The sequence below is a fragment of the Porites lutea genome, chromosome 4 (genome assembly GCF_958299795.1).
Source record: "Porites lutea chromosome 4, jaPorLute2.1, whole genome shotgun sequence".
Lineage (NCBI taxonomy): Eukaryota > Metazoa > Cnidaria > Anthozoa > Scleractinia > Poritidae > Porites > Porites lutea.
The window spans coordinates 48,129,702-48,141,801 of NC_133204.1; the positions used below are offsets into that span (position 1 = coordinate 48,129,702).

The window sequence follows — 12,100 nt, forward strand, 5'->3', positions numbered from 1 at the left end:
CAAAAAAATAAAAGTAATATTCAACTATTTAAGTTAAGCGAGTTTGAAAGGAGATGCAGGTGTAAATAGTTGATTCTTTTTGATAAACAAAGACACTATTACCGTTGTGACGTCAAACGCAAATTGCGTCCCAAATATCATATTAAAAAATGACAACAAGTTTGCAATATTAGCGCTGCTAATTCAGACTCAAATAGACATATCACGTGCAGCATATAATGTACATGTATTTTTGCTGATAACAATTTATTTCAGTAATCCAACTAAATATATGTGTTTGCAACTCTTATATCTGAAACTTGTCTTATCATTCATGCAAATCCTCTGTCTGGGTTTTGTTACGACTGGACCCTTGCCTTTACCACTGAATTCGAAAGTTTGGAATTTGAAACTTTAGGAGTTTAGTTCACTTATAGTCATGATGTTATTTCACGCCATATTTTTAAATGTCATGATCAGTCATCCTTTTTCATCACAAATAAAAAAGTGGTAAAAGTGGAGGGGAAAAGCAAAAACAGCAAAAAAAGTAACTAAAGGTAAAAATGTTTTAATAAAGCATTAATTGCAAAACACTTTTTTTTTTAATTGCAAAACATTTTTGAGAAATAGTTGTTATGGAAACACCTAAAATGAAAGCAAATGTCTCACGTAATATTTCGTTCAAATTTCCTTCAAAGTTGGGAGTGATACTTTCCTCTCTACAGTGAACTTAAAGCCATATGCATCAGCAACAGCAGATTTATTCTACATAAGGGCGCTTAGGGTTCCACGAACAAAAAATAATTGCGGAGATATCTGTTAGTGCAACAAAAATTTAAATAAAAGAATAATTACAATTACTAACACAAATCTGCAATGAATCACTGAAATAACAGTAATAGTCATCTTATAATGAAATAAACTAAAGGTTGAGTTTTAGATTAAATTAAAGCATTCTAAACAATCATTCGTCCGTTGTCTTTTTACTTTCATTTTTCTTTTTTTTTTGGCAAATTGCTAAAAAGTAATTAGCAATATGCACATGCCTCAGACCAATTAGCGCCACTTGAAAACAATCAAGTTATGTTTCAGTGATATCCTTTTAAATTTATGACTAATTGTTATCTTGGTAATTTAAACAGCTTTATCTTCCTTTCCTTCTTATATTTTTGTTTCTTCTAACTTTACATGGAAAAGTTTGATTCTGATAAACGTTACCATGTCGCGGCAATAGTATTAATCGATATTAAAAAGCAAACAGAACTTTTTTTGATAACGATGTCATATCTGAACATCTCTTGCTGTATTGAAAATTGTCCTGCTGTATTGAAAATTCCTTGAAAATCTTTTGTTTTGTTAACTATATTTTGCAAACAAAATGGTTTATTCTTCAGGCACGTTTTCTTTACTAGCGTCCCTCAGCAGCCCATAATATAAGGTGTAAGAGACAAGGAAAAGTACGTACAAAACAGGAAACGCAAATCTTGATATGCGGTCAATCCAATGAACCTTCGGTATGGTTTTAGGTTTGTCTTGATCTGTTGATGTAGATTCCTTCTTAATTTCTGGTTTCAGCTTGAAGTTCCCCTTGTTGCTACGGATCCTACATGCGCCTTCATCCATTACCTGGACAACAAGATCAACACTGTCTTCGCCTTGGACCTACGATAGCAATAAGATTGATATCAAGCTCAAGGTATTCATTCACCCAATTCAAATCCAAGTCAAGTCTGTTCAAAGACCCGGTTTTGTCGGCCTAAGCCCAGTGAGAAACCACATTGCCACTTTTGGAGACCTATTTCTTAGTGAGTTTGACAAGAGTGAGGTTTAAAAACCTCTGTCGGAAGCTGTTGGACTCGTGTTAGGCTTCGGAAACAACTAACGAGCTGAGGAAACTCCGGGGACCGAGCAATTTTCGGATGGCGCAGTGGTAAGAAACACTCGCCTCCCGCCAATGTGGCTTGATCGATGAATTTGAGTCTTGACATCGAGGCCAGTTGTGGGTTGAGATTGAAATTGTTGTTCTTGGTTTTCCTCCTTCGTTTTTCCCTTTCGTCAAAACTTAACATTTCAAATTTCAATTCGATCTGGAAATTAAATTGTCTCCAATTTTTAGGGACACTAATAGAGCCACAGTTTTTGTGATTCATTTTTTTCAGTTTGACTTTGAAATGTGACCCTTCCTTGCGTAATTTAAGTGTGGGGGCAACGTTAATTTGATAGGTGACAAATTCCTCAAGAGCCTGATCTTAATGGAGAGTGATTGAGGTGGGAAAGATAAATTTGGCAAGAGCCCAAGATCCAACCCAGCATATTACACCATGTTCTCTCCATGTTCCCTTTCTTTTTTTTTTAAGCCACTGTTTTCTTCACTTACCTCACTTACCACGGTAAATTTGTGTTTCTCGTCCGTTTTCTGTCTCCTTTTGCACCATGAAGGCAATACTGGGTCACTGTTTAGCACTATGATATACTCAATCAAAGCAGTAAAAATGAAACCAAAGGAGGTAAGCATGAAATAGTCCACTGCCTTCATGTAGCTGACTTTTGGCATATCCCTATTAACATTACCCTTGAGCAGAATTGAGGTTAATATAGTGGTAATGCTAAGAGCAACCCTTGCCGGAACTGCAGCAGGAGAGATGTAAAAACAACACCACGAGAGGACGACAAGGACTATAGAAGGGACGAAGATGGACGAGATGAAACTTTCCGTACGTCGGCGGAATGAAAATACTGCCGTCAAACTTGCAAATGAGCCTTTAAAAAAATCAAACCAAAGAGACACTTATGAAAGATAATTTTTGGACCTTGCTCAGTTTTGAAATGTTGTGTTGAAGAGTCCTCCCGACCGCGTTTAAAATTCATCTAGAACTGACTTGATAAAATTAGAAATACGAAAAAAATGTAATTTTCCTGAGGAAGTAATTACAGTGTTCGTCGTGGCTCATCGATGTTAAAATTGCAATCTAAATTTTCTCATGTATTTAGAAGAAGGATCAATATTTAAATAGTACCAGTAGAAGGCTAGAAATGAAACGTTCCTAGACCTGGTAAGTCCGCTTGAACACGAAATTAAAAGAATCTGTCCGCTGTTCCATCAGCATTTGCTGAAAGGTCAGTACAGCGCAGCCTTGATATAAGTACAGAATAATATTTTTCTGGTTCATACCTTTACTGTTCGTCTGAGCTTTAGTGCGGGTGCTTACACCTACGAGATCAAATTGCGCCATTTCAGCGGATACGATCTCTATCCCTTGGTCGTCTCCTCCTTTCCAGCGGTAATCCACGTCAGCGGTCGTGTAGGCATCTGTCAAAGAGTAGAGAGAAGTTCAATAAATAAACTGAAACAAGGTTAAAATCAAATTGTCTGGATACAAAATCTCCTTGCGATATAAGAAAGAAAAATAGTATTTTTTTTTTCAATTTTTATTTCTACTATCATTCACATGTATTAATACTGGTATAGGATTCACAATATCTCAATTGTCGAGCAAGTAAGTAAGTAACATGCATTTATACTTACAACTTTCTATGATAAGCGGACAATACTGTGTGTCCATTGGGTAAAGTCGCAAGTTCATGTCACATTGAGCAGTAAGGGTTATTCTGAAAAATAAAACAGCTGAACCTTTACAAACTTTAGTCTTTTCTATGTTAATTTGCTTTTGAATGTTTTTTAGCAATAGCAAAAATTAATTTAAAGACCAAATCTTGGGAGGTGTTTATATAGCATAAATTTATAATGATTCACCACTGTGCTATGAGTATCCACTGTTGCTCTTCAATCATGCACTTTTTTTTGTTATCATCGCCTTGGACATGATTATACAACTTAGCTCAGTATAAACAGCCTGTATAAATCTCGCGCCAGCTAATAACTCACCAAAAATTATAAAAATAAAACAATCTTCCCTTGAATTCATACAAATAGTTTGACCTCTTTAAGGGAGTCGATTAATTTGAATTTTGAAAATAAGTGACATTTTATAGCGAAGCACGAAGACAGCGTTGCTGAGCGGTTAGGGCGCTGGACTAGTAATTCGGAGGCCCCAAGTTCAATTCCCGCCCTGACCTCTTGTTGGATTTGTTCTCGTTAGTCCCGGTTTCAAATTCTAGGCCATGCACGCTTGTAAAATAGACAACTATTTCACCTCGTTCTAGTTGGGATTTTTAACCATTTAATGTTCTATTTGAATTATTTGTTTCATTATCCCTGAAAAGACCCATAATGGGAGAAGATAAATAAAGTATTATTATTACTATTATTATAATTATTATTTTGGACCGAGCTCTCACCCAGCTTCTGTTCAGTTCTTTCATTTACCTCGTGCTGTAATAAATCTCTCCGTCAGGAGATATTTTCACTCTCATGTTTTCTCTGGTTACAAAATGGTATTTAGCATCCTTAACGTTCCAGAAGTACGTATCTGGAGTCCAAAAAAGTTCGGTAGGATCAGCTGCCATGTTGAATGGTTGGCTGTAGTTGTTTTTAAATCTCGGATCATTCCACCACTGACGCATAAAAATATCCATTGAGTATTCCTTTGAGAAAAAAGGTAAGATGTTAAGATGCTATATGACAAAAAAAAATTCAGACATTAAAAACTTTATGCTGTCCCTCCAGTCTGCAAAACTTAGCAGAAACTTTACACAGACCAAGACTGGACAGGTGACATTAGCCCTGTCGTGCGGATCGCAACGATTTGTTGGCTGCGTTGTTTAAATAAAGATCGAAGATTATGACAGACATCATCTTTAAGGTTTTTTTCTTTCAGTGTTTATTGAATATGCTTTTGTACAATCTATTCTTTTAAATTGTTCATTCACTTCTAAGAAACATTTCAACAACTTTTGATGATAATTTATTGCGATTATGGTTATGAAATATGACGTCATAACAAAACCAAATACGGCCATCAGTTCTGAAAAAAACAACTTTGATAGAAAAACTTTAAGATTACGCTTAATCTATCACAAAGTAATGATCGAAACCAGAAGATATGACCACACTTCTCAGGACAAACGATTTTGACCAGTCTGTGATTCAAACCAAACTGAAGATGAAATTCACTTTCTCTTCCACTGTCCGAAATTTCCAGCTCTTAGAAATGTCAGACATAGATTTTTTTCCTTGTTAATAGTCCCTATCATTTTGCAATAATCATGCAAATAAATAATTGTTGTTGTTGTTGTTATATCAAGCAATAACTTGTAATGTTACAAAGTTAGTTAGCACTTTAAATACCACAAAAATTAGCAAAACGTTTAATTTTCACTCTAGTTTGTCATTTTCTTTTCAATTTCAGGACTTTCTAATAATAAATGTCAAATCTCAGGTCACAGGTCACCAGGATTGAGCGACAACTGACTCAAACATAGCAGAGTACTTGCCGACTCCCACTTCAATACATGTACATAATTGTTGTCGCCAAATATATTCTAAGGAAGAAAAAGAGGCATTGGCTCATGCTACTAAATGGCTAAAACCTAGACTTCTTTTCTTGAATCACCGACAAAATCAGCTATGTTATGCTTTAAGCAATTCCTTTAAGTAATTTCCACAGGTTTTAAACCAGGTAGACTGCCATACCATATTAGCCTCCTTGATCTCTCCAAAAGAAATAACTTTGAATTCAATCTTCACAATAACTGGCGGACCTCCTGCGTTTGGCCTAACTTTCCGGTCATAACCTTTAAGACTCCTGTTAATGGTGCGTGACAAGTTATAGGCCGCGATCATACTATCTCGCATCTCATCTGCAGATTCCCTACATTTTTTTAAGAAATAAAGAATCAAGGAAGATAATTTTTTTAAGTAAAGCTGACTAAACATTTTCATTTCATTTCTGAAAAATCAGTTTACAGTAAAGGAAAAATAATGTATTACTAACTGTTACAGTTTTTAAAAAAATTCATGTACTCCAAATTTTCTGTCTTTTGAGAAGAAAGAAACTGGGTAAATTTTAAATAATGTCTAATAAGTTGCTTTTCCTAGGATATGTCTCAAGGATTCAGCAATGTTAAACCGGTTAAACCTGAAAAAAATAGTTTAGAGCGTTGTCACATGACATCATCAAGTGATCGGTCAGTCTTTTCTTAGGTAAAGCCTTTTTTTGTTGCTAAGATAACCCTTAGATAAGTAGCCACATTATTGAAAATCATGATCAAGCAGACTATTGTTTGTAAAAATTCTTTTTAGCAACAAAGTCAATTCAATAGACCCTTCCACGTGTTTTTTTCGTTTTTTTGTTTTTGTTTTTGTTTTTTTCTTTTTCAACTTTTGATGTGGACCAGTTCGGGAAAATCCGTCGCCAACACTGAAAAGAGAGCTTTAAGTTAGTAAAATTGCCAGGTTTGAAAGTGATACGTCTTAAGCGAGTAAAGATATAGCTCCGCAAAACTGCGAAGATTTACAGACGCTTGTATGGTGGGAGGGGGGGGAGGCAAGTTTTTCCCCCTCTATTTAAGTGTCTGTAAAATTTCGCGAATTTGAGGAGCTATATCCTCGTTAGTTTTCAACAAATCACTTTCAAAATTGCCAATCGCACCAATTTAAAGGCGCTCTCTCTAGAGGAGTTGACGAATTTTCCCTAACTTTTCCATTTAATAGTTGAAAAAAAAAACCGTGCAGAGATCCATTGTAGGTATAGATTCAAAGAATGTAGATTTCGAGATATAAACGAATAAATAAATGTAGTATATATTTAGGGGAATGAGCTACTGTTTAAGATAAGTATAAGGAGCTTACTCATTGCAAAATCCAAATGTGCTAAAACTTAGCAAGGCCAGTGAGAAGTCTCGAGCCACTCGTATATACAACTTCATTTCGGTGGGACGTGATGTCTGAAAAGAAAATAAGCCTTAAAAGTGCACAAACAGTAATAAGTAATTAATGTAATAAGTAAGTAGTTTACAATTATATCAGCGATAATATATTTTTCTTGTTCTTTCTTCTTTTTTTATTTGTTCCCGAAATTAATGATAAATTGGCTGGTTTTGTTGTAACTTATTAATTCTTTTAGGTCCTTTCTTCTAAGTTATTATGTTTTAAAAAAAATTCATGATGAGGTGGTGAATGGTTATTAATTAAGCTGCATAAAGGAGCCAGTTAAATTGCTACCAAACAGTCTTACTAGTGGCAAAAACTGGTAAACTAAATTCTTAAACTGCATCCTATGAATTTAAAATAAAGTTCCTCAGCAGGGTTTGTTTAATTGAGATTAAAATATAAACCGGTGGCCGGATCGGTAGTGATTATATTATGAGTCTCGCGTTAAAATAATCCGACGATGACTATAGTATCAATTTAAAAAGCTGTATTAAGATTTTTTTCCTGTTACCTTAATAACTGTTACATCAGTACAAGACCGGAGAATAGATTTTCAAGCTGCTTTCTACCGTTTCGAAAGCTTTTACAGGTGTGTGTCAATTAAGTATCGCATCCAGTCTGCAGTGATGATAAATTATACTTACGCTCTCGGTCGCAAAGACGAAATCACACGAACAGACGCTGAAGTAAAAATAAGGATATCTTTTAGTTGCTTTTGCTGGCCAATTAAACGTAAATCGGTGACAGCTATGACGAAAACGTGCTTTCCAAATTTGTACTACTCAGTATACACAATATTCAGGTTCACACAGTGGGTCATCAGCAGATATGCAAATAAATACCTGTATTTATTTTGGCAGTCACCTGCTACTGACCTACAGTTCTTTTGGCGAAAAAACTGTTACTCATTTTATTACAGTGCGGTACTTTTTAAAATTAGTTATGCCTAGATTGCGTCTGAATTTCTTTTTTGCGGTTAATGCCTTTCTTTCTTGCCTACTATGTACAGAGACAATGCAAACAAAACAAAACTTGTATCGGATACAACGGTTATCACTTTCTGGTGATTAGTCTCCCAGATAAGGGTTTTGTTGTTCTTCAACAAGCCACCACAAAACCTGATGAAGAAGAGGGTACAACAAAACAAAACTAACCAATGTTGCTATTACCAAAAAAGCCAAATAACACTGAAATTCAAACCTATTAGAAGCATTGTTTTACTTTTATTGTACATTTTTATTTGGCGCCACCGTACTTCGTCGTCAATACATTTAACTGGTATTTTTAAATACTACTGAAAAAGAATGTATCTTTCTTTTATTAAACTGGCCTTAATTACTTGAAAGAAAAAACAGGAACTCCAATTCATTTTATTTAAGTTGATTTACTCTCTGATGAATAGGCTAGCACAGGCTCAAACGAGGAAAAAAACATAATTGAGCAGCTTTAATTCTCACTTATCTTTGACCAAGTATCATTTTTTTTCTAAAAATCAATAAAGCGTGAGTCTCAGAGCTCATTTTTGTGTAAAAAGTAAGCGATCATTCCTAGAAGATAGCTCCTTTGTCAATTATCAAATAAGCCTCTGCAATTCATAGACCCAACAACTGTAAAATATAAGGTACGTCAAGTAGTTCAAGAGACAGATTTCTGTCAATAAACACATTTCAAATGAGTAATCAGCACTGGTTTATCAGTTAAAGATACCGCTATTATATTAACCACACCCAGGAACGTCGGTTTTTAATGGGAAGTTTTCAAGAACTTTAGGCATTGAAACAGGCTTTAAAAATGATTCAGGGGAATTCAATGTGTAATTTTCGACTAAAATGGCGTTTTCTCTTCATAATGAGTTAGATTTCTAGATATCTAAGAACTTAAAATTTGAATTTGTTGAGATTTTTACTGAACACATTCTGCTCAAATATGTTACGTTTTAAGCTTTAAAACAGGTAGCTATGAAGGAATTCATGGTAGCTGTATTTTTCATTTATGCAAATCACTATAAAAGGAATCGAAATCCGAATACAAATAAGAAACTAATCCATTAAATACAAACCACAAACTGTTAAGAGCATTAATATTGCAATCTCCTTTTCGCCATTTATTTGGAACTTTGATTAAACATTCTTGCGTTTAAGTTCATACTGCAAAAGATTTGCTGAAAGTGTTTATACGGTCGCTTGTCCAAAGTGAATACGAGATTTAGCTGCAACTGATACTATCACACGAAGATATAGTTACGGATCTATTAACATTTTGCATTTTCACTTTGAGGCAGATGGAATGCTGTGTTGGTACCTGATAATGGGTTTAACAAGAACTAAATAAAAAACCAATAATCAGTGAATGTTCTTTACCAATTCGTCGGTTTGGTCGCTGTGCTTAATCATACAGCTGTATTTCGATATTCCATTTCTATCTACGACAATGATTAAATCCAACTTCAAAAGGATTAATTTCGTTAATAGTAATTGAAGTGTCTGTCTATCTAGTTCTGAAAATGTCTGTTGTTTGTGAGATTAAAATACGGAATTCTCTAATGCGCGATGGTTAATGATGCCTCACGACTTTCAAAGTTTTCGTGATCGTATCATAGATACTTTAAGCCGGAATAAATAAGCTGAAATTTCCTATTAACGAATGTTAAAATAAAAGACGTTTCTAAGCTTTTTCATTTTTAAAAAACAGCACAACTTGACGTAATAGCTTGAGACGATTTTTGCCTCGTTCGCGTGTATTCATGGTATTTCAAATCCCTCCACATCTCTTAATATTACAGTATAACATAGTTTAAGTCCCAAAAGATGTTGCTGTATTAAACAATAAGTAAATGGAAAATCAAAATGGAATTGCACCAAAATAGGCATCTGCTTTTCTGGAAAAAATAATATCTTTCATAGTAACTTACCTCGCTTTAAGGTTTTGTTCAATTCTGGAGACAGAAGATAATGGCTGTCTATGGTGCACTTCTCTTAGAATCCATGTTCACCAATTCTGTATTGATGATAAGAATTCTGTTGATAATAGAAGGATAATATCGATAAAAACAGCGAATAAAATATATTTTATAATTGCGAACTCGAAACATGGATAGTACCTTCCCACAAAATAATAAATAATTGATTGAAAAACACAGTCTAGGGGGGTACATGACAAAAACATTTATCACCTGCAGTTGATTTAAAATCAAAAATGGATCTGAAAACTGCTAAAAATGAAAGACTGAGCGTATTATGTTGTCTTGTATAACGATTAGAAAATAGAGCAAAACAGACCGGCTTATTTGCCAACTTTGAAATGACGTTCAACAGTTATGTTATTATAGAAAGGGGTTAAACTTAGTAATCGCTTAAATATACCTTAGTATTTTCCTTTATTCATTTACCTTCAAACCAGCTTAACAACCCCGAGGCATAAGACAAAGGGAGGAAATTATGTGGTGTGCAATCTTGTCCACTAAATAACGAAGTTGCTACATGTTTTCTGAGATGCGAAACCTTCTTGAAACTAGCCTGACTCGGATGTGGGGCTGGCCAGATCAAGGTCGATTAATTTTTCTACACGTCTTTTATTTATTCTCTTCTGTTATTATTATTTTTTTTATCTTTAATTCTTATCAAAATATCAGGTATTGCTATGTATTCTTCTTTCATCAGCATCTGCGCTTTGTGATTAAGGATATCGATGTTTGTCTGACCATGTATTTTAGTATGTTATTAAACCAGCTACCATGCTCTTCAATGCCGCCTCAAAAAATTAAGGAACCGGTTCTTGCGACTTAAAATTCTCTGAGAGAAAAATTTTCTCTCGAAACTATCCCAAATAGCGAATAGTCCCCTAGCAGAGCAATAGATTTTTCTGTTAAAGCAATAATATCAACCGCATTTTCACCACATTCGTGTACCTTGCTCATGATTTGTTTTGTTCAGTATTGATAGTATATTTTAGGTGTAGTAAAATCCAGCTAGAGGTCTATTATCAATGCTCCGTTCTGATTGATTGAGCTACTACTAGGCTATATGTTATAGCCTACTAGTAGTGAAGATATAGCCTACTAGTAGTGAAGAGCGAGCGCTTTTTGGGGGCAAAAAAGGATAAAATCTAGCTAACTAGTTAAAGTCTAGTTTAACTAGCTAAAATTTTTTTATTCTCGATATTGTTTACCAACTGGTTGGATTTTACCTCATGGCCTCTGAGTCAATGGCCCATTCGGCCGAAGGCCGAATGGGCCATTGACTCAGAGCCCATTTGGGCTCGAGGAATAATTGTTAAATAGCTCTTATGGCCTCTTTTAAGTTTTTGTGAGCTTAATTGGCGACACGACGAATCCTTGATGACAAACTGAGATGGTGGTTTTTTGTAAATCATGACGTTAAGAGATCCGTACTTTCTTACATCGAGTGTTTCCACAGGCAGAATTAAATTCGCAAAATGCTGGTTTACTGTATCACATCCGTCATCATGAGTATCAATGAACAGTGTTTTCCTTCCGCGACAGTTGCCACGTCACTGTTTGGCCTCGTTCCAAGTGTTCCTCTGCTCGAAAAATGTCGATCTTAAAGCTGCATCTATTACTAGCAACAAACGGTGACAATCGTCCATCACCAGAGTGTTTAAAAATGACCGGTGAAAACGCCGATATCTATCAATGGAACCGGAACTACAGCAGACTTCCCCCTTTGGCATTTAGGAATGTGATACATCCTTACGGAATCCGAACGTATTCGCGTTGTTTTGCTATTCCAGTAACATCATGTGAATGCGAAACAAGAGCAATCAAATTGCACCCTCTTAACATCTACATGGGAGCACCAAGATTCGCGCTTCTCCTCCTCCATTACTGTAACACTGTGGACCTTGATGTAGTAAAGATACCTATGTGCGCCTACATCCAAGAATCCAATTAACAGTACCGTTAACAACAAGAGATACTGAGAATAACAAAGAGGCTCGCTTAGACAAAATCGAGTGATTTTGTAAACCAGTGGGAACCAAGGTGAAACGATTGAACTCCTGAGCCTTACTAGAGGCAGGGAGGAAGATAGAAAAAAGTTTCTGGTTTACATGATAGCTAATAGAGACCTTTAGATTCAAGGACGAGGACGCCGGACTACGAGTACGAGATTTTTCGGGTATTCTCAAATTATAGACTTCCCGGAAAACGCCATTTTGCCATTTTTACTGGAAAAGTAAGGAGGAGAAAGTTACACCCTCTCCCGATAAAAAGTGATAAAAACTTCTAACATATATTTCATAACTTGTTTCCGCCACTTCGACATTCTCGCT

At 35.3% G+C, this 12,100-nt stretch overlaps 1 protein-coding gene across 1 annotated transcript; it reads right to left on the reverse strand.

Annotated features, from left to right (window-relative positions):
• Positions 1 to 947: 947 nt before the first annotated feature.
• On the reverse strand, positions 948 to 6,821 carry LOC140936008 (gamma-aminobutyric acid receptor subunit beta-1-like). The gene is made up of 7 exons (XM_073385588.1): positions 6,731 to 6,821; positions 5,573 to 5,750; positions 4,307 to 4,524; positions 3,506 to 3,588; positions 3,152 to 3,289; positions 2,341 to 2,739; positions 948 to 1,634 (listed from the first exon to the last, which is right to left on the reverse strand). Exons 1-7 carry the CDS (start codon positions 6,805 to 6,807, stop codon positions 1,363 to 1,365), a joined length of 1,365 nt encoding a protein of 454 aa, XP_073241689.1. The 5' UTR covers positions 6,808 to 6,821; the 3' UTR covers positions 948 to 1,362.
• Positions 6,822 to 12,100: the final 5,279 nt, after the last annotated feature.

Coding starts and splice junctions, on each gene's coding strand:
- LOC140936008 (XM_073385588.1), bottom strand. CDS start 6,807: ATGAAGTTGTATATACGAGTGGCTCGAGACTTCTCACTGGCCTTGCTA. Junction 4,525..5,572: donor AGATCAAGGAGGCTAATATG/GTATGGCAGTCT, acceptor TTTTTCTCAAAG/GAATACTCAATGGATATTTT. Junction 2,740..3,151: donor AGCTCAGACGAACAGTAAAG/GTATGAACCAGA, acceptor ATTTTTTTAAAG/GCTCATTTGCAAGTTTGACG.